The 23,795-nt window shown below is 41.3% G+C and overlaps 1 protein-coding gene across 10 annotated transcripts in view; it reads left to right on the forward strand.

Annotated features, from left to right (window-relative positions):
• Nucleotides 1-23,795, forward strand: part of TPK1 (thiamin pyrophosphokinase 1) — a 474,010-nt gene that overhangs the window by 101,099 nt on the left and 349,116 nt on the right. For 8 of the 10 annotated variants that reach the window (XM_083378309.1, XM_083378313.1, XM_083378310.1 and 5 more), the window contains exon 3: nt 319-393. The exons of the other annotated variants lie outside the window; for them this stretch is intronic. In XM_083378309.1, coding sequence (XP_083234435.1) covers nt 319-393 — 75 coding nt within the window. The remainder of the gene's footprint in view (nt 1-318; nt 394-23,795) is intronic. 10 annotated transcript variants of the gene reach the window in all.

The raw sequence follows: 23,795 nt of genomic DNA on the forward strand, positions 1-23,795 counted from the left end.
TCTCATTTTACTGTAACTGTGAAACCTGTAAATCTATGGCTAATATACTTTCTAATTATATTAATTGATTCCATGTACTACATTAATACAAGTGCCATATGTCCCTATCACAGTTTTTAAACATACTCTTAGTAAAACATATCCAAAAGACTTTTTTGCTTTCTAATCATCATGCAATTTGATGTAAAGTTTGCCCATTTCTCCAGAAATAATACAGTAATGTGATATTTCTAAGGTAGTTTAGTTTTATGTTGAGAGGAAAGAAATTGTAGAATTGTAAATCCTGAAAACAATTTGTCAATATTAACTCTCTTTCAGGTAACCTAAAGTTTTGCCTTCTGATTCTTAATCAGCCTTTGAATAAAGACCATTTTTATCATTTATGGAATAAAGGTAAGAATTAATGTATGCATTTTTCTTTGCCTTTGCTGTCTGGATTCATGGAAAGTCTTTTAGCAAATTTTCAGAGCGTGGGAAATCAGAAATCAAAATCCAGTCATTGACAAATAGTGTAAAAATTTTAGCACAGATATAGCAATAGAATTTGTCTTAGAAAAATGTGCTACAGTAGCAATAAATAAATAAATAAATAAAATCAGAGTAAATTACAAGCAATAATGGAATTGATGCACACGCCATCAGGAGCTATCAGGATGACCCTACAAGTATTTGGGCATTTTACACTTTGGACAACATTAATCATGGAAAAGTTAAAATTTAATAAGTAAAGAATACATCCAAAGAGTCAGAAAATTGCTAGAGGCAAAATTGAACAGTAGAAACTCCATCAAAGACATGGGTAATATCTGTGATACAATATACTCATGGAATTTTAAATTGGACACAAGCTTAATTCAACAGTTTGAACCAAAAAACAAGAAAACTGATGACTATTCACTATTCATTACATCCTTGTAGTGTTGTGGAAAAGTTCCATTAGTCAATTGCAAAAGGCCACACTTCCTGGATCTTCACATACACAGTACCGATAATTTATAACATCCTCAGTTCTAGGGAAGATTTTGAAGCTTATGAAGGCCAACTGATACCAGCTGAAGAACTGGTATCTGTGTCTTCACAATGTTGTGAACAGGGTAATAAATAGACAATGCAATAGAGAGTGAAGAAGCTAAAGTGCTTTGGAACTTTAGAATTCAAACTGACAGTCACCTGTCATATAATATCCCAGACTTAACAATTGTTGATAGGGGAGATAAAAAAAAAAGTTTGGATAGTGGAGATTGCAATACAGCAGAAGATAAGATAAAGAACTGGAGAAAATCATAAAATATGAAGTTTTGCAAACAGATGTAGAAAGTCTGTGAATACAAATGTCAAAACCAGTCTAAACATCTGGATGACTGCAATCAATCATAATAATAAATATATATTTGAAAACGAGTACATCAGGAAAAAGGATGGAATTTTCTATCAAGTAGCTTTCTATACTGAGCAATGTTTTGGTATAGAGTAGGTAACTTTCAGTCCCAGAAGTCCTACGTACATTATAAATCACTACAACTAACAGCTTTATGACTTCAGGCAAAAATAGTCAAGATAAATCTTTCTCTTTTTCTAGTAAACCAATGAAGCAAATTCTGAATTTCATGTGTCAGTTCTCACTCAGCAATATGGTAAATACACTTATGTGGGAAAGAGAGTCAGCAATATTTGCCAGTTAAGTTTGTAATAAATTTTAATTCATCCATGTTGCAAGTATATTATGGGAGTATCTGTTTCAGAAAGTTACCAAGAAAGTTGACTGGTTTAATTACATTTTTTAAAAGTTGGTAACCTTTTATCATCAACACTGGGAATTACTTTTTTTCTTCCTTCAGTTGTGGATCTGTGCAATTTGAATAAGCACTATAGAAATGGTGCCCTTACAGATATATAAATCACGATAGGTTTGAAGTTATTTCCATGGGAAATTCAATGCTGGATATAAATTCTTACATTCAAGCTTCTTATATTATCTGTAAGCTGAGCCGAAAACCTATTTCCAGCACTCATTTACTGCATTTCCAATAGCCAGAAAAATTGAAAGGCAAATTAGGATTTCTGGTGTGATTAGACAACAATAACAAAAGCTAACTTATTGTAAGATTCATTTGTTAGAGCTATTTATAAAGTTGATATATTGCAGTTTTATTAATCCGAAACATGTACATTTGCCTTAAGAAATCCTGTGGAATTAAAAAAGCTGCATAAACTGAACTGTAAAAGTGTCATGCGATGTCTACTTCAAATGTTACTGTAGCTATGAATTTATTAAGTTACGGCAGATGTTACCATGTAGCATTCTTGGTATGAGGGCTAGAAGGACTATCAGGAATCTGAGAGCAGACAGGCTGGTTACATTAATGATGCATAGATGTCAACTGCCTGTCTTGATAGGATAGACAAGCAGGAAAAAGAAGAGTTAAAATCTGAACTCAATGTTGCATGTCCTCCCTCCCTCCCTCCCTCCCTCTTTCCTTCCCATATATTTTCATCTGGTTTTCTGTTATACCTATATCGTCAAATCTCTCCCTGCTACCCTTTGACCCAAGAGTCATGCAGATACTGTGAAGTCCCTACTTTAAAAGAAACAAAGAACTTAAATATGATTTCTTGCTGTCATTTTACTTTCTTCATGCTAGGACACTATGGAATATTGAAGTAGTACTTAAATGTTTTCTTTCAGTATTGCTCAGATATTGTTGCCTAACATCCCTAGGTCAGTCCCAGGAGCCAATTGAAATTGAGTTTCATCATTATTAGATGGCATAAAGGTTGCTATCTCTGTCATCTTTACCACTTGCAATATGAAGATCATGATGCTACTTATATTCTGTTTATAAATGCTTGGCTTCTATTATATGATATGTAGCATTTAAGATTCACAGAGATAAAACTCATAACATGTTAACATTAGTGTTGTTGTTAGCTGCGAAGTCATGTCCGACCCATCGCGACCCCATGGACAATGTTCCTCCAGGCCTTCCTGTCCTCTACCATGTTCTGGAGTCCATTTAAACTCACACCTACTGCTTCAGTGACTCCATCCAGCCACCTCATTCTCTTTCATCCCCTTCTTCTCTTGCCCTCAACCTTTCCCAGCATTAGGCTCTTCTCCAGTGAGTCCTTCCTTCTCATTAGGTGGCCAAAGTATTTGAGTTTCAACTTCAGGATCTGGCCTTCTAAAGAGCAGTCAGGGTTGATCTCCTCTAGGCCTGACTGGTTTGATCACCTTGCAGTCCAAGGGACTCGCAGGAGTCTTCTCTAGCACCATAGTTCAAAGGTCCAACTTTCACAGCCATACATTGCAACTGGGAAGACCATAGCCTTGACTATACACACTTTTGTTGACAGGGTAATGTCTCTGCTTTTTAGTGTGCTGTCTAGATTTGGCATGGCTTTCCTCCCCAGGAGCAAGCGTCTTTTAATTTCTTGGCTGTAGTCCTCATCTGCGGTGATCTTGGAGCCCAGGAAAATAAAATCTGTCACTACCTCCATTTCTTCCCCATCTATTTCCCAGGAATTGAGAGGGCTGGATGCCATGATCTAATGTTAAGTTTCAACCCAACTTTTGCACTCTCCTTCTTCACCCGCAACAAGAGGCTCTTTAGTTCTTCTTCACTTTCTGCCATTAGAGTGGTATCATCTGCATATCTTAGGTTGTTGATATTTCTCCCAGCAATCTTAATTCCAACTTTTGATTCATCTAGCCCTGCCTTTCTCACAATGTGTTCTGCATATAAGTTAAATAGGCAGGGCAACAGCATATAGCGTTGCTGGACTCCTTTCCCAATTTTGAACCAATCAGTGATTCCGTGTCCAGTTCTGACTGTTGTTTCTCAACCCACATATAGGTTTTTCAAGAGACAAATAAGATGGTCTGATACTCCCATTTCTTTAAGAACTTGCCACAATTTGTTGTGATCCACAAAATCAAAGGCTTTAGCATAGTCAATGAAGCAGAAGTAGATGTTTTTCTGGAACTCCCTAGCTTTCTCCATGATCCAGCGTATGTTGGCAATTTGATCTCTAGTTCCTCTGCCTCTTCGAAATCCTGCCTGTACTTCTGGTAGTTCTCGATCCACATACTGCTGGAGTCTAGCTTGTAGGATTTTAATCATAACTTTACTAGCATGTGAAATAAGTGCAATGGTGTGATAGTTTGAACATTCTTTGGCACTTCCTTTCTTTGGAATTGGAATGTAAACTGATCTTTTCCAATCCTGTGGCCACTGTTGAGTTTTCCAAATTTGCTGGCAAATTGAGTGTAGCACTTTTACTGCATCGTCTTTTAAGATTTTGAATAGCTCAGCTGGAATACTGTCACCTCCACTAGCTTTGTTGTTGCTCAGCTTTTCTATACTAACATTAGTATAGTAACATAAATACCATTATAATAATTATTATATCATTAACTGTTGCAAATTAAACACATTGCTATGGAATGGTACTTTTCTAAAATTGGGCCTTAGGAGATAGTAAGATTTTTGAATCTTGCATCAAATCAAACTGGTGTTCTGGAAAACTTGATGAAATACAGAAATTAAATATCTGGTCTAGGAGGTCCTGGAAGGAATCTCTGTCATTATGTAACATTATGTCTTGTGTCATGCACTGGAGAGAATATGGGAATTTGAATCCGATATTTCTGGAAGATTCTTAACTCCTCCATAATATTTCAAGCTTATAAAGCTTAAAAGACCAGCAGGCTTGGGCATATTTGCTTTAAAAATATCCCACTGCAATGAGTAGAATTGTACACAAATTAGTATACAATAAATGAGTGCTTGACAGTTACAAAAAGGCCTGCTTTCATTGTCTTATGATTCTGCAGAAGCAGATTCTGTTTGCAGCAAAGTATTACTCCTACTTTCAATAGGAGTAATAAAGTTAGCTAAATCAATGTGGCTGTGGGAGTCAATAAATTACATGAAAATTGAAACTATTTTTTCATGTTTAATTTTATTGCTGAAATGGTTTCATCAATTTCTGAGATAAATTGTTAATAACAAAAAAGCAAAAGGAGCAAAATGCATAAATACATTATAAAAATATATAACATTTAAAATAAGTGAAAAAATTACAACAGAAAAAAATGAAATATAGGATATAATATATTGATAGAACAGTATCAGTTTTTACCCTGATTAATTGTGATTTTCTTGTTTTATTTGCTGGTCTATGATTAAATAAAAAATGATTGATTATCCATACAAAGTCTATATTTATAGGCAATCCCCTCACAGATAGCAAGATTAATCAGGTCTTCAATAAATTGAACGAATGGAGCTTTACATTTATCTTTCCAATGTAGCAGTATCAGATACATTTTAATGCCAGAATTATGGCTACTGGATTTGAGTTGCAAAAATATAGATGATCACTAGACAGCACTAGAAGATTTCCTACCTCCAGAATTCTTTAAGACTCATATTGATTGGTGGGCCCCATTGTTAGCAGGGTTTTCATTCATATAAACAATATAGGTTGCATTCCAGTAGAATGGAAAGTCATCATTAAAGTCCCCTTATATAAAAAGGGGTGAACAAAGGTGACCCAAAAAAGTGTAGAACTATAGACCTTATTGGAATTGTGACTAAAATATGTTCTAAGCACAATAGAAGACTGAGTAATAGAAAGAAGTATCTTAGTGGAGGAACAAGTTAAAATAAGACCAGACTGCTCCAGAATAGACAATTGTTTTACTTTATACTATGTCACAACAAAGCAACTAACAAATGACAAGAAATTTACTGCATTTGTAGATCTCAATGAGGCTTTTGATACTATAAATAGAAATATGGAAGAAATTGGGCTTCCGGTTTGCCTACAGCTGTAAAATGGATGTCTAGAGGACGGCTCCCGTCTTCCACGTCCAGATTCGCATCGCTGGGGGGTCCTAGAGGGACCGAAGAGTCGCCCTGGAGGGGTGTCCAGACAGAAGGGGCTTTTGCAGAAATGGGGGGGGCAGTAACCCCTTCATTAGTGCCTGCATTCCCTTTGTACCGGCGGACGAAAGAATAGGAATACGGCCAGCTCCTAAGCTATAGACAACCGAAGTCAAAGCTAACATCAGGCAACATTAAGCAGCGTGGAAGAGATGAGGGTAAGATTCCTCTCTTGTACCTCAATCATCTTTTTTTCACCTAATTAAGCTGCTAAGTACTTTCCCCCCTGTGAAGAGGGAGGGGGAATTTAACCCTCCCCTCGGAAGGCGGTGAACAAATTCAGGGGTGGTTTTTTTTTTGAAACAAAACATTTAAGGAACAAATAACAAAAGAAAAGGACTCTTAAAGTACTTGGAGGACACCCATTGGCTTAATTTGAAATTGCAATTCTGATTTTCTCTTTAAAGAAAACAAAAACAAAAACCCAAGATAAAGAATAACCTTGAACATCAGGTGTGAAAGTCTACAATGGAAGATTTTCAAAAACAAATTCTTGCTCTGTGGGAAATATCCTACCAAACTTATCAGCTTCTTTCTACAGCTGGCAATGAAATAAGAGCCTTTGGAAAAGAGTTAGAAAGTATTTCAATGAAACAAGCTCAAACTCAGACTGTGATTACAACTAATATCTTATTGGGACAGGACTCAATAGAAGAAATTGAACAATTAAATACATTGGCAGAAGAATTAAATAGTCAACAAATACAGGTTTCTGAAGATGGTGATGAAGAAAATATGGAAGGATGTTTACTTCGACCAGGACAATTGTATCAAGAGGTGAAAATAATAAGATTTGGTGCTATTGGCAGATTCTTTAACTCTTCAAAGGTGAAGATTGGAGGTCCACTTCAACATGATACAGTAATACAAAAATGCTTTGATGAACTGGAGGCAAAGAAGCGTAAAATGACATGGCAAAGGAAGAAAGCAAAAATAAGATTGAAGAAATATGAACATTTTTAAGAGGCCTGAAATAGATAATATTAAAATAGACAGGATAGTACTGGGATTACGAGAATGATTTGATGAGTAGATAAAAATATTGACCACTTAACAAAAATAATAATAAAGATAAAAAACAAAATACAAATGAATGAATTGGAATATTGAGTTTTTTAAAATGATATGGGTTAAGATGTATATATGCTAAGAATGATAGAATGTAGCTAGTATATTTGGATGCAGAGATATGAAGGATGTATTGAATGTTAAAATGGTACAAATTTTGGTTAAGGCTTAATATGTGGAAACTATAAATGAGAAACAAGAATATTTTATTGCCCTCCTCTTTTCTTTTTCCTCTTTCTTTCTTTCTTTCTTTCTTTCTTTCTTTCTTTCTTTCTTTCTTTCTTTCTTTCTTTTTCTCCTTGCGATTTGTATTTTAATGACTGCTATTTTAAATATAGTAAAATTGATATAGATATGGAAATGAGATAAATGAGAACTGGATTACAGTATTAAGTATGGAAGAGAATTGTATAAAGGAAAAAGGTTAGTAATATGAAATCGGAATCTTAAACGTTTTAATTTTAATATTAATACAAAATTAAAGCTAGAAAAAATAGATAAGGTGTTTGATGTTTTAAAGATGGAATGTTAAAATATGAAATATATTAAAAGCGATGGATATACATTCAAAAAATAAAATAAAATAAAATAAACTATTAAGTGATTGATGGATAGCAATAAAAATATGTTAACTTAGATAAGAGATAATATATATCGAAGAAAAAAGAGAGGAAGTATTGGCTATAATAATGTGGAGATTTGTAATAATATGTATCTGTCTGAAAATGGAACTATTGTAGCTCGGACACCACGTTGCTTTCTAAAGATATTATTGTAAATATTGAAAAACTAATAAAATATTATTTAAAAAAAAGAAATATGGAAGAAATTGGCCAAATAAATATGGAACCCAGACTCTTAGTTTTTCTCACAGAAGGCCCTCAACTGAGTTAAGGCCCTCTACTCATCCAAAAGTCCATATAGGTGTAAATTTTACAGACAGGTTTGTATTCTAGCCTTAGTGCTTTTCAATCTTTATGCCAGGGATATATGCCAAAGATCCACAGATTCTCTTATGCTAAGTATTTAATTAAAGCTGTTGAATATGATGCATCAAACAAATTGGGGTATCCTGCAAGGAAGATTTACTTATCTGATTGCTGAGTTTTTGTATTATCACATATGTATTTTATCACTATATTACTCTCCATCTAGTTTCATCCTGGAATCAGTTTTATTTTTCTTTAATCTTTTTGATAAGGTCATAAGACTAGTCAATAAATAAACTGTTCTATTTTCTACTCCCTAGCCTAGGGGCAATGTAACAGTATTTATGAATGACCATGGGATATCGGGCAAAGAGATGCTAGCTGGGGAATGGTTATACTGTATAAGAGACAGTATAGCCTACGGGTGTAAAATGGGCAGGGCAAGAGGTTTCGGCTGTAAAGGTGATGGTGATAGTGATGGAATTCTGTTTCAGTTCATACATGCAAGTTTTGTTAATTTAGCTTTACATATAATTTGTTTATCTAGTTGTGTTTTCTTTCTGGGCTATGTATTAAGATTGCAAGGAATTGAAAGCATGTTTTCAATCTGTACAGTTTTTTTTATTTAAACTTGACTTTTTCAAATGTTAATATGAAATGCAATTTGGCTCAGTATGCATATGATTCTAACTCAAAATATTTAAGATAGTTAAAACGATAGTTAATTAGTGTTTAATGGATCTTAATACAAGAGCAGTAGGAGTATAGTTAGCTCATTAAGATTTTGGAGGATTGTTTTATATTTCATAGATTTCTCTGCAAGTGGGAACTTAGAAATAATAGAGCTCTATTAGGCAAAGTGTTTTGATCAGAGACATTGCATTCAGATCATCTCTATCTTAATTGTTACTTCTGCACTGGGGCTTTATTAATAACATCCACAAAAATCTTTTAACATTTCAGAAACAGAATATGCTGAATTCCTGGAAAAAGAATGTTGATTGCATAAATAATAAGAAATTAGTCTTCTGTGTTATTTTAAAATGAAGGGAAATGAATAATATTTCAGTATGATCCTTTTAGGTTCTGACCTTAAGTTCTTAATAATTGAACAATTGCAGTGGAGAATTGCTTTGATGTATTTGAGAAAAAACTTAATAGATCATGATAGCAAAGGCAGAAATTTTAAAAAGGAAAACTACAGTATTATGATTCCTTTAATCATTTAATCAATCCCATTAGAGCAGGGATGTCAAACTGCCGGCCTGCAAACCGGTTGCATCATGCGGTTCCATTAAAATTTAGAATCATGGGAATAATTTGTCTACGAGTATACCCCACTTCTTTTCCTCTCTCATTTTGGAATGTTATTTTCACTGCATTTTCATCAACTTTCTGCATAAAATAAAATATTCCTCTTTTAAACTATATTTATAAAATTTAGGTATTACAACTGCATTGGGTCAAATTGTTGCAATTAACTAATACATTAACAATTTCGTTGTCCAAATATTTCACTTTAATTGATATAAATTGTTTTCAAAGTTATTTGTCTCCTTTTGTTCTGATTCTACAAGACTTTAATGAACATATTTAAACTTGATTAGATGTCTCAAAATTTATGATGAGTCTTCTTACAATTCTTCTTACAGTTTTGACAAGTTATGTTGGCACAGAGATTCTCCATGTCACTGGTGTTTTGTCTCTTGTGAGATGTTTTCAGATTTCATGGATCTTGTATGACATTCACTATTCAGATCTACCTTTTAGTATTTTCAGTATTGTATATTTCATTTCTATTATTCCTTCAACTACTTTTTCAAAGGCTTCATTCTGTAGCCAAAATGTAATATAATAATGCAGTGTTCCTTCCCACCATGAACACTGAAACATCCTCTTTGATATTTATATGGCTGCATCTAGGTGCACCTGTGTCTATCTGTCTTCTACTTGTTAATTTATTCTTGTCTTTAAGAAAAACTAAACATATCTGAGTTTGTATTATTCTAATTATGTCCTCATTGTTTTATTTTATCTTTATAACCCTTTTAAAAATGGATTGCTGTTTTATAGATATCTTAATGTGTTGTCAACCTTACAATGTTTAGAGACCCAATTGTTTTATAATTTTAGTTCTTATAAAAAAGAGCTTGATTACATAATTTTAACCAGGCTATAATAGTTGTGACTTTGTTGAACCCTATGAATATTTTTTGTTTCCATGCAGCTCAAGATAACCTTAAGTGAATTTTAATTTAGTTTAATTTTTTTTGGGGGGGAAACAACTGACCTCTGAACATGAAAAGATCTGTTAAACTGGGTTTCTCTTCTATAGAGTTGTTGGACTCTGGGCAAAGTATAGAGAATTTCCCATTTTACCTAAGTAATTTCAGTGAAGACTGGGTTGACAGATAAACAATGCAAGATATATTGATGATAACTGGAACTGTTTTTTGTCATCTTAGAGGATAATTTAGTAGCTTCCATTCATCACATATATGAATTCAAAATTATAAACATTCCTACCAAACTCAATCTCACTACTTGTAATACTTTCTGATTTTATACAGATGATGATAATAATAATAATAATAACAATGATGATGATGATGATGATGTTGGAAGGGACCTTGGAGGTCATCTAGTCCAACCTCCTGCTCAGGCAGAAAACCCTATACCATTTCAGACAAATGGCTGTCCAGTCTCTTCTTAAAAAATTCCAGTGTTGGAGCATTCACCACTTCTGGAGGCAGGTTGTTCCACTCGTTAATTTTTCTAATGTCAGGAAGTTTCTCCTTAGTTCTAGGTTGCTTTTCTCCTTGACTAGTTTCCATCTGTTGCTTCTTGACCTGCTTTCAGATCCTTTGGAGAATAGCTTGACTCCCTCTTCCTTGTGGCAGCCCCTGAGATATTGGAACACTGCTATCATGTCACCCCTTGCTCTTCTATTCATTAAACTACACATACCGATTTCCAGCAACCGTTCTTTATATGTTTTAGCCTCTAGTCCCATAATAATCTTTGTTGCTGTTCTCTGTACTCTTTCTAGAGTCTCAACATCTTTTTTACATCGTGGTTGACCAAAACTGGATGCAGTATTCCAGGTGTGGCCTAACCAAGGCATTGTAAATTGGTATTAATACTTCACGTGATCTTGATTCTATCCCTCTGTTAATGCAACCTAGCACTGTGTTGGTTTTTTTGGCAGCTGCAGCACACTGCTTGCTCATATTTAAGTGATTGTCCACGAGGACTCCAAAATCCCTCTCACAGTAACTACTATCGAGCAAGGTACCACCTATACCACAGGTCGGCAACCCACGGCTCCGGAGCCGCATGCGGCTCTTTAAGCTGACTCCTGCGGCTTCCAGTCACCCGGTGCAAACGGGCAGTGGTGCGTGCACACCTCTCCAAATGGAGAGTGGCGCCGCCCATTTGGAGAGGTGCGCATGCACCTCTCCGAACGGGCGGAGGTGTGCGCGCACCTCTCCAAATGGGCAGTGTGCCGCCCGGTTGGAAAGCTGCTACAGCCCAGTTGCAGGCTGCCACCTTCCTCCGAAGGCGGTAGCTTTGCAAACGGGCCGCGGCAGCTTTCCAAACCGGCAGCAGCACGTCTGCAAACGGGTGGCGCCGCCGTCCATTTGGGTGGAGGTGCGTGCGCACCTCTCCAAAGGTTTGGAGAGCTGTGCGCACACCTCTCTGAACGGTTGGAGGTCCCGGAGGTGGCTCCGGCGGCGCCCGTGCTGAAGGTGGCGCCGCAACCCAGCGCCCATCGCCAGGAAGACCCGTTGCTGCGCAGGTGCCTCCCATTTTGCGCATGCGCAAAATGTTTTGTTTTTTGCGGCTCCCACTTTTTTATGTGTGTGATGGAACCAGTTCCGAGTGGCTCTTTTGCTTTTTCCGGTTGCCAACCCCTGACCTATACTATAGCTGTGCATTTGGTTTTTCCTGCCTAAATGTAGAACCTTTACTTTTTTCACCATTGAATTTCATTTTGTTAGATAGCGCCCAGTGTTCAAGTATGTCCAGATCCTCCTGTATCTTAAGCCTATCTTCTGGAGTGTTGGCTATTCCTGCCAGTTTGGTGTCACCTGCAAATTTGATGAGTTCCCCATCTATCCCCTCATCCTAATCTTTAATGAAGATGTTGAAGAGCACTGGGCCCAGAACAGAGCCCTGGGGCACCCCACTATACACTTCCTTCCATGTAGATGCAGTTCCATTGAGGACCACACACTGAGTATGGCCAGTCAGCCAGCTACAAATCCATCTGGTGGTGATGCTGTCTAATCCACATTTTTCTATCTCATCAAGTAGTAGGTTGTGGTCTACTTTATCAAATGCCTTACTGAAGTCCAAGTAAATTATATCTACAGCATTCCTCTGGTCCACTAGTTTTGTCACTTGGTCAAAGAATGTAATAAGATTTGTCTGGCATGATCTGTTTTTGACAAACCCATGTTGGCTTTTAGTAATGACTTTGTTTGCCTCTGGGTGTTCGCTGATTCGTTGTTTGATTATCTTTTCCAGAATCTTCCCAGGTATTGAGGTCAGGCTGATAGGTCTGTAGTTTCCTGGATGTATTTATTTGATACATTTACATCCCTCTTAATTTCATGGATTCAAGGCAGTTAACATCCAAATAAAAACTTACACAGTAATAGGGAAAAAATAAACGTATGAAAGTTAAAAATAATCCATACCATGGTTCATATTCATCTTAAAGAACCATGCTTTATGATTATAAAGTAATAGGAGTTTGGGAGTCAGAGTGATTTCAAAGGCTAATATATTCAGCAGCATAGGTAGTAATTCATCTGTTGAGGAAGAGAAACCCAATGTATCTTTTAATGGATTAGATACATTTTGTACTTATGCTTTATTTTTTTTAAAGTATTCTTTATTAGTCTGGTCCTGTCCTAATCCAAAACTACTTTGCATTTTTATGCATTATTATTACTCCTTCCTTCCTTCCTTCCTTCCTTCCTTCCTTCCTTCCTTCCTTCCTTCCTTCCTTCCTTCCTTCCTTCCCTACCTCCCTCCCTCCCTCCCTCCCTCCCTCCCTCCATCATTATTTTGTATCTTCTTATCAAAATGGCATATATTATAGGAGAAGAAGCTGAACTGGAAGGTGGTGTTAAATGTGTCAACAGTTTAGAGTCATTAGAGAATATATTATATACAAAAAGCCATGATTTAAAAAAATAAGCAAAATTTAGGAAAGGAAACCACAGTAAGATAGTCCTTGACTTGTATCTGGTTATTTAAGACAGGGCTTTTCAACCTTTTCACCCACTGTACCACTTTTAGGATATGGCAACATCCGAGTACCACCAGTTGCCTAGGAAGATGCCAAAAACTTGATGACACCCCCCCAAAAAAAGGAAACAAAAGTGAAGTACAGGTAGTTCTTGACTTACAACAATTCACTTAGTGACCGTTCAAAGTTAAAATGGCACTGAAAAAGTACCCCAAGCCACAGCTGAGCAAGGCATCTCCCTGCCCGCCCGGCAGAGCTCTTCCTCCTTTCCGAGGTTTTCATTGTTGTGAGCATTTCTGTTGAGGATTGGAAGTGGGGGTGGGTTGGGGGGGTGTTTGGTTTTTATTCCCCCCATCTGCTGGGTGTTTGCAGCAGGTTTTGGTCACTTCACATGACCCTGTGATTTGGTCACTTCACATGACTGTGATTCATATTTATTGCACTGTGTCCATCATAAATATGAATCAATTGCCAAGAATCTGAATGTAAATCACAAGACCCTAGAGATGCTGCAACATTCCAGCTGATCAGTGCTTCTTCTGGGCTCAGAAGCAACAGGATCAGTGCCGAGCTCCAGCTGGAGCCTGGTGCTGATCCTGGTGCTTCCACTGAGCCCTGACAGCCCCGAAGCAGTGCTGATCCTGGTGCTTTCGCTCAGCCCTGAAAGCCCTGCAGCTCCAGCCATCTCTCACTCAGTTTCAAGTTTCAAGTTTTATTTAATTTGTATACCGCCCTTCTCCTTGGTAGGGACTCAGGGCGGTTCACAGGGCATATATAAAAAAGACAATACAAAAATAAAAAAAAGATTAAACCCATGCCCAGTTAAAAACAGTAGTACAAATCTAAAACAACAAATTAAAACCCATAATCCCCCGTCAGGCCAGACCAGCTATTTCAAATAGGTGGGTCTTCAGGCCACGACGGAAAGTTCGGAGGTCTGATGCCGTCCGGAGCTCCACCGGCAGTTGGTTCCATAATGCCGGAGCGCCCACAGAGAAGGCCCTCCCCCTGGGGGCCACCAGTCGGCATTCCCTGACTGGCGGCACCCTGAGGAGGCCCTCTCTGTGGGAACGCACAGGGCGGAGGGGAGTTGATGCCGGCAGCAGGTATCCCGGACCCATGCCATGTAAGGACTTAAAGATCGTAACCAAAACCTTGAACCTCACCCGAAAGACAACTGGTAACCAATGCAGCTCGCGGAGCAAAGGTGTAACATGGGAGTACCGGGAAACTCCCAAGACAACTCTCGCGGCCGCATTCTGTACCAGTTGGAGCCTCCGAGTGGTCTTCAAGGGAAGCCCCATGTAGAGAGCATTACAGTAGTCAAGGCGAGAGGTCACGAGCGCATGAGTGACCGTACACAGGGCATCCCGGTTCAGATAGGGCCGCAACTGGCGCACCAGGCGAACCTGGGCGAAAGCCCCCCTAGTCACGGCCACTATATGATCTTCCAGGGTAAGCCGTGAATCTAGGAGGACGCCCAAGTTGCGAGCCCTATCCATGGGGGGTAAGAGCTCACCCCCCATAGAAAGAAATGGAACATTTTGAATGTCCCGGGATGCCGGAATGTACAGCCACTCAGTCTTATCAGGGTTGAGTTGAAGTCTGTTCCTCCCCATCCAGACCCGAACCACCTCCAGGCAACGGGACATCACAGCGAGGGCATCACTGGGGTGGTTTGGGGTCGAAAAGAAAAGTTGGGTATCATCGGCATATTGATGATACCCAACTCCAAAACCACGAATGATCTCACCCAGCGGTTTCATGTAGATGTTGAACAGGAGAGGCGAGAGAACCGACCCCTGAGGAACTCCACAAACGAGAGACCTAGGGGCCGATCTCTGCCCCCCTGCCAACACCGACTGCGAGCGTCCCAGGAGATAGGAGGAGAACCACTGAAGAACTGTGGCTCCCACTCCCAATCCCCTGAGACGCCGCAGCAAGATACCATGGTCGATGGTATCGAAAGCCGCCGAGAGGTCTAATAGGACTAGGACAGAGGAATATCCCCTATCCCGAGCCCTCCAGAGATCATTCACCAGAGCGACCAATGCCGTCTCTGTGCTGTACCCGGGCCTGAAACCCGATTGGTAGGGGTCCAGATAATCTGCTTCATCCAGGACCAGAGGGAGCTGATGCGCCACCACACTCTCGACAACCTTCGCAAGAAAGCGAAGGTTGGAGACTGGACGAAAGTTGTTCAAAACAGCTGGGTCCAAGGCAGGCTTCTTGAGGAGAGGTCTCACCACCGCCTCCTTCAAGACGGTGGGGAAATAACCCTCACTCAAAGAAGCAGATATAACCGCCTGGAGCCAGCCTCGTGTCCTCTCCCTAGCTGCATAAACCAGCCAGGAAGGGCACGGGTCCAACAAACATGTGGAGGAGCTCAGCCTCCCCATAATCCTGTCCACTTCATCAGGGGTCACAGAATCAAACTCTTCCCAGGTAACATTGACAAGACCGCCCGTGTCCTGATTGCCTGACTCTGCCCAGCTGGAGTCCAAACCGGTCCGAATCCGAGCGATTTTATCCGGCAGATGTTGACTAAATTCCTCGGCACGACCCTGCAAGGGATCCTCCCTCACCTCCTGGTTAAGAAGTGAGCGAGTCACCCTAAACAAGGCGGCCAGGCGATTATCTGCGGACGCGATGAGGGTGGAGAAGTAATTGCACCTCGCCACCCTCATCGCTGCGAGATAAGACCTAATATATGTTCTTAACCGCAACCGGTCGGGTTCGGATCGGCTAGACCTCCAGCAGCTCTCTAGGCCCCATTTCCGACGCTTCATCTCCCGGAGCTCCGCGGAAAACCATGGAGCTCGCTGGGATCTGCGCCGGGTCAGGGGCCGCAAGGGTACAACCCGGTCAAGTGCCTCAGTGGCTGCCCTTTCCCAGGCTTCCACTAAGGCATCCGCCGAGCTGTGAGCAGTGGAGGCAGGTGGGGACCCCAGTGCCGCTTGGAATCTATCAGGATCCATTAAGCGTCTGGGGCGGTACCATCTAATTGGCTCCGTGCCCCCACGGCGGGGGGTGGCAAAACGGAAGACCAGCCGCAGGAGATGATGATCGGTCCATGACAGGGGCATAATAAATGGAGAGCCCCCACCGAGATCATCCATCCACCGTCTAGATAAAAAAATCAGGTCAAGGGTGTGGCCTCCCTCATGAGTTGGCTCTGAAATTACTTGCGTCAGGTCCATGGCCGCCATGGAAGCCATGAACTCCCGAGCTAGCTCAGATGAACCTCCCAGGGATGGTAGATTGAAGTCTCCCAAAACTATAAGTTTGGGAAACTCAACCACCAAACCCGAGAGGATATCGAGCAGCTCGGGCAGGGCTGCTGCTGTGCGACTAGGCGAAATGTACACCAGCAGCAAGCCCAACTGCGCCCCAGGACCAAATCTCATAAAGAGAGACTCACACCCGACTATCTGAGAAACGGTGGTCTCCCGCGGGCATAAGGTCTCCCTAATGGTAACCGCCACTCCCCCACCCCTACCATGAGCTCGTGGCCGGTGTAGCACCCGGAAGCCTGGTGGGCAGAGGTCAACCAAAGGGACCCCACCCTCTGGGCCCAACCAAGTCTCCGTGATGCAAGCCAGGTCCGCATGCTCACCCTCAACTAAATCCCTAACAAGGGGAGCTTTATTAACCACGGACCTGGCATTCAGGTACACCAGCCGGAGCTCAGGAGGCTGCACATCCTCGCTCCCGGGATCTCGGGGAAGAAGCAGAGGGTCGGAGCGCCTCACTGCTTGCAAATAGCGGGGACGGCCCTCCCGGTAGCGATACGGCCCCCTGTCTATCCGCCTGCTGCCATTCCCCGTCGTGGGAACTCAGGCTTGTGCGGTGCTGCCACTGGTAGCTCATTCCCCTCCCCCGCTACCACTTTTCTAGGATGGTCGTGTACCACCTGCCAGTTGCCAATGTACCACAGGTGGTACCCGTACCACTGGTTGAAAAGCCCTGGCCTAGAGGGAGAAGCAGATCATAGTCAATGCTAGTGGTTGGCCTGGTCGTGGCTTCCCTCCCGCTTTGCCTGTTTTGAGTAGTTCTGTAAGTGGTAGAAGTTGGTAAAACCTAGGAAGCTCTGGAGCTGTTTGTCTTTTGGGGCTGCCATTCAATTACAGTTTTCACTTTGACTAGGTCCATTTCAGTGCCCTCGCTGGAAATTCTATAGCCAAGATAGTCTAATTGGGTCTGGTGAAATTCACATTTTGACAGTTTGATGTAAAGCTTGGCATTGAATATTTGCTTTAACACTTGTTCTATCCCAGCCTATGCCTGTTCTTGTTGCGTTGCAAGAACAACCCCTTTTTTATCAGTGGGCTGGAAAAACCAACCCTTTTTATTTCATATACAGTCCTGATGATTATTTTCTCAAAACAAAAACAATACAATACTTTTCCAGTGAATAATTGGTTCAAAAAGCAAAACAGGACAGGAGTTAAACAAGAATTTCACCAGTAAAACAAACAGACCATGATTCCCTTGAAGTTCTTTACAAACGGTTGCCTTAAGCAACCAGCACCGCTCACACCTTCCCTTTTTATTAAACAGCCCCAAGGCGTGGCTTCTCAATGCCTTCTCCTCCTCCCTTGGAGTTACCGTATTATCTCCCTCTGACCTGCTCTAGTTAACTGCCTTCTTTTACGTGCATCTATAATGACGTCCATCTGTGAGTCCTCACAGTCTGACTCATCTTCCCTACACAGCTGAGTTTCATCCGGAAAACAATTGGAGGGGCCAGGCTCTTCCTCTCATTGTGAGTCTTGTAATTCATCAGAGCCTCCCTCCGACTCTGATGGCTCTCCAAACCCCTCCTCCTCCTCCTCAGATTCCCCGGACTTAGCTATCGGGAGCACAGGCTGGCACGGAATCACAACACTACTTCTCTCACTAGTTTTACATGATCAGTATATTCATGCTATATATCAGGATGTCATCAAGATACACCAGAACCCCATTATATAAATGGTCATGAAGGTCCTCATTAATCAGCTACATGAATACAGCTGGGCCCCCCTGTAGTCCAAATGGCATGATTTTGAATTGATAGCTCCCCATGGGACAATTGAAAGCAGTCTTCCACTCATCTCCCTCCTTTATCCTCAACCGGTAATATGCTTCTCTCAGGTCTAACTTAGTGAAGACACTCCCCTTAGCCAGGTGGGTTAGTAAGTCCTTCAGGAGGGGGAGGGGGTATTTATTTTCCACACTCACCACGTTGATATATGCAGAGATGAAGAGACCCATCTTTTTTTATTTAAACAACACAGGGGCTTCCACAGCAGACTTGGCCCATTCAATGAACCCCCTCTCTAGGTTTCTGTCCATATATCGCTGCATTTCCTCCATTTCGAGGGGGAACATAGTGTACATTCTCGATTGTGGGAGTTTGGCTTCTGGCAGCAGTTCGATGGAGCAATCATTGGGTCGTGGGGGGCAGGGCATCGTATTCTTTCTGAATAAACACCTCCACTAGGTCCCGGTACTCACTGTGGATGAGTGGCTCGCCTGGTTGTGGTGAAGCTGCAATGTGTGCTCGCTCATTGGGTGGGCTAAAGTTTGCTGTCATGTCTGTTGAATCAGTGGGGGGTTTGGTCCTATACGTAGCCTCACAGTTCTCATTCCCTTCTCCCACCAGATAAACGGCTTCCGTTTGTCCAGCCAGGCTAATCCTAGGATCACAGCCTCAGTCATTTTTGAAACCACCAGAAAGCAAATGAACTCCCAGTGCTCACCTATTTCTAACTGTAGGGACTCAGTTAATTGCGTGACTAAAGTCCCTCCCATTAGGGAGCCATCGTCTTGCTCAAATCTCATGGGCTTGGAGAGCAGTTTTGCTCGTATGTCCATTTTCATGGCAAATGGCAAGCTAATAATGCACCGGGAGAATCCAGAATCAACTAGCACTTTTAAATATACCTGCGTACTCGACTTAGGGATTATGAGTTTTGCAGGTAGTGAAAAAGGTGGGACATGTTGACTCACCATCAGGTCGTTTTCTCCTTCATTGTCACTGTCAAAAGAGGGTAGAGTGGGGGCGGGTCCAGCCTGAGTCCCAGCATTCTCCTGTATGGGGGATGTGATTTGGGCAACAGGTTCCTGTGTGATTCAGTTGGATTTCTCTCTTGTTGGCTGCTGGGCAGGTTTCTTTCTTGCTGCTAGTCCTGGTCTACTCTGGGAGACTTGCAGAGACTGGTGACCTCCCATCTGTGGGGACTGCCATATTCCCCATTGCTGCAGGGGGCACAGGCTGGGTGATCGATATGCACGGCAGTCTGGGGATTGGCTGTCCTGGCGACTACACAGGCCCTTGTCTCATTGGCAGCAGTCGGGGCTTTTGGAGGGGCGATGACTGAAGCTGTCTCTTCCTGTGGGGCTGTAGGCCCTGATAGGGGGCTTCAGGGGCAGGAAGTCTGCCTGATCTGTGAAGGAGGGGCTGGGGGTTCCTCTCAGCAGGAGTTGGTGGCTGCCTCATCGATCAGCCTGATTGCTGGCGTATGGGAACGGGAAGGTTGCTCTCTGCTTCTCATCTCTACTCCTCAAACTTTTCCACCAACTTCTCCACTGACTGACTAGGAGCTGCGGACAGGTATTTCCACTCACCCGAATCCTCAGTGGCAGATGATTTGGTAGTTTTCCACCAATCTGGTGAATGCGATGTGCGGGAATCCCATTGTAGTAGCTCAACCTCATCTGCTTTTGAAGAACTTGAGGGTGACAAGGCCATCTCAAGGTGTCTGGAGTCTCTGCTGGGCTGGGTCCATTCCGATGACCAGATCAGCTGTCCTTGTGGCTTGGGTTTTGCCCCCAGCTGGGAGGCTTGAAAAAGATCCTTCTTTACCAGCTCACTGTCTGTTGCTCCCCCCACTGGGGTAGCAGCTGCTGCCGGGGTGCTGGCTTCAGGCATCCTCTCTTTCTCCATGCTGATAACTTCCCTGAATCTAGGGACAGTGACTGGGGCTCGGTACCCCTGGATAGTTAGGAAAGTTGGAGATTTTGGCTTAATGTCATGGTTCCGACAGATGAAACTCTTCAAAGAACTTCAAGGCATTGTTTACCTTAAAGAATCTTTATTCAAGAAGCATAACTTCGGCACTTACATAGTCAGAATTCCCCTCCCCTAAGCACATAACATCAAAGCACAATTCCCTCTTCTAATTCACATTGATAAATCACATTCTTCAATTAGTTTGAAATGCAGGCTCTCCCTCCAATTCTCCAGCCTCCCAATTCTTATCATCTTTTATTTCAATAATCTTGGTTCACACACTAGTTACTGTATTGTTATGTCTAACTAAACTCCCATGCACATTCCTCCTCCTCCCTCCCAGTATCATCTAATTCTAACTCTAACTCTAAGAGTAAAACACAAGAAGGAAAATGGTTGCAACTCCATATGTTGTCAAAGCAAAAACATCTGATGTTAGCAGCATTGACATCCATCTTTGCAGGCTCAAGCTATTTGTTAATATTCTGCCTTAGTTATATGCTCCTCTTTCCATTTTTTATACTTGTCCTTTTTGTCTTTCAATTTATCAGAGAGTTCTTTATGCAGCCATGCTGGTTTCTTTTGAGAGCTTTTTCCTCTTTGTTGGTATTGTGCTAGACTGGGCTCTTATAATCTCAATTTTCAAAATTTCCCAAGCTTTTTGAGTTGTTTTCCCCTTGAGGATTCTCACCCATGAAATCCTTCCCAAGCTCTAGCTCTGTTAAAGCCCAAGACTTTAGTTTGACTGTATTCTATTGCTTGTGCTTGCAAAATGTTGAATTCCAATATTGCATGGTCACTCCCCCCCCAAGGTTCCTGTGTTTCAATACCTTCTATCATTTCATTTCTGTTAGTGAGAATGAAATCCAATATGGCTGATCCCCTAGTTCCCTTCTCTACCTTTTGGGAGACAAAGTTGTCTGCTAGTTTTGTCAGGAATCTGTTTGATCTTCCACTTGGTGCAGAGTTTGTCTCCCAGTTGATGTCAGGGTAATTAGAGTCCCCCATGACTATTGTGATTTGCTTCCTACATACCTTAGTGGGTTTCATTCCACCAAGTTTCCGTACTGGCAACAATATCATATCTTCCCTCATTTACCTGACTTTCTAATTCACCCTGTTTGTTGCTCATGCTCTGTATGTTGGTGTATGGACACACTAACCCTGTGTTTACTTTCTGCATAACCTGTGTGGTGCCTGAGTTCCCCTATTTTCTTACCACCTGTTTGACTAGTGCACTTTGTGTGGCACTCGCTATTAAAAGCTTGATTTTGCTTGATATTCTTGTTCACACACACATCTATGTTAAATGCACTGATGTTACAGGCACTGAAAACCCTATAATTTTTAGAATGTCAGAGCCCCCAAAAGAAAAGAAAACCTCCCCCCACCCTCTAGAATGGCAGAGCCACAAAAAGAAACTTCTGACAATATCACCTAATGCAGCTAGACAGATGAAGAAATTCTACAAGTATCTGTACTCTTTACTGCATAACAAGACTTTATATATATATATATATATATATGTGTGTGTGTGTGTGTGTGTGTGTGTGTGTGTGTGTGTGTGTGTATACACATACATATGACGGTAACGGTTCCCCCGCACATGCGTGCTAGTCGTTTCCAACTCTAGGGGCCGGTGCTCATCTCCATTTCAAAGCCGAAGAGCCAGCTCTTGTCCGAGGACGTCTCCGTGGTCATGTGGCCGGGATGATTAGACGCCAAAGGCACACGGAACGCTGTTACCTTCCCACCGTAGTGGTCCCTATTTTTCTACTTGCATTTTTACGTGCTTTTGAACTGCTAGGTTGGCAGAAGCTGGGACGAGTAACAGGTGCTCACTCTGTTACGTGGCAGTCGGGATTCGACCCGCCAAACTGCCGACCTTCTGATCGACAAGCTCAGCGTCCTAACCTACCGTGTCCCTTATTATATACATATACATATACATATATACATATATATACATATATGTATACGTGTGTGTGTGTGTGTGTGTGTGTGTGTGTGTATGGATCTTTGGTTATTCGGGTTTTTCCCCGCGTAGAACTAAAGGTGTAGGAGCGACGTTTCGACGGAATCCCATCCGTCATCATCAGGCTTGTGGCTTCAGCTTCCTTCTTCTGGGAGAAGCATGTGGTAGTGGCTGTTTGTTCCTCTTTTTTAAACTGCCAGAGGGGGGGTGTTCTGTGGGTGGAGGTGTGCTCTGATTGGGTGGGGGATTAAGTGTGTTCTGATTGGGTGGGAGTGTGTTTTGAATGGTGGGTGTGTTCTGATTGGGTGGGGTTGTGTTTTGAGTGGATTGGCTGGTCTCAGCTGCCAGCCTTAGACCTGAGCTGGTGAGTTGTGCTGCTTTTGTTCGTCTTCGTGTTTGTGGTGGTGTCATGTTTTTATTGTGGGTGTCAGTTTGCTTATTGTGTGGTTTGGAGGGGTTTAAAGTGGCTGATGTTGCAGCTGTAGTTAGGTTTCTGTTTTGTGGTTGTGCCTCGTTATCATTGTGGGTTCGGATTTGCTTTTTGAATGGTTGTGTGGTGGTTGGGACTCGTCTGTCAATCAAGGCGGGTTTCCAAATGGCTGGTAGGCGAGATGTATCATCTCGTTTGTTCATGCTGTGGGGGCGTTTTTCTATATCAATGGCTTCTCTGATTATTCTGTTGTTAAAATGTTCAATTTTGGCGATAGTTTTGGTTTTTTTGAAATCAATTTCATGTCCCATGGCTTCAAAGTGTTGGGCCAGGGATGAAGTTTGTTCTCCCTTTCTGAGTGAGTTTTTGTGCTCTTCAATGCGTGCACTTATTCTTCTGTTGGTCTGTCCGATGTATGTGGTGGGGCAGGTGGTGCATGGGATTTCGTATACTCCTTGGTTTTCTAACCCAATTATGTCCTTGGGGTTTCTTAGGATGGTAGGGCCAGCACTACAAATTTACATCTTAGTTATCAGCCTCTACTGGAAAAAATGTTTAGTGTTTCTTACAGCAGTTATATGTGATAATAGAGTTTTTTTTGTCACATTGGTTAATACTATTGAATTCTGGCATCTTTAATAATCTTTTAATTTCTCACAACCTTTGCAGTTGAGAAGTTACCAAATGATCTTTCCTTAATTAAATTCAGTGGTGCTTTGATAAAGTATTATGATCATAGGAGAATAGATAGATTCTGCTGATGCCAACATCAACCATTTAAGTAGATTAAAAATTCTGATGTTACTAATAACTGCATGGCCTTTTTACCCATCTGACTGGGCTGTACACATTTTTTGTTAATATGTAATATTTTCCTCAAGTTAGGCAGGGTAATAGTTTATCTTCAATTTTTCCCATGATAAATAACCCTGTTAGCTAAGTTGGACTGAAAGACTGATCCAATATAATGTTACATGAATGTTACAAGGCAAGGACGTTACATAGCTGAGATTGTATTTGAAACTGGAATTTCCATTTCCACTCCTCAGATTAAGCACTGCATTATGCTAGCCTTTACATATGAGTATTTTATGAATTATATATTCACATACTAGTGTGTGTATGTATGTATGTATATATATACATATATGTGTATGTATGTATGTGTGTACATACACATATACATGC

This window comes from Vipera ursinii, assembly GCF_947247035.1.
Source record: "Vipera ursinii genome assembly, chromosome: Z".
NCBI lineage: Eukaryota > Metazoa > Chordata > Lepidosauria > Squamata > Viperidae > Vipera > Vipera ursinii.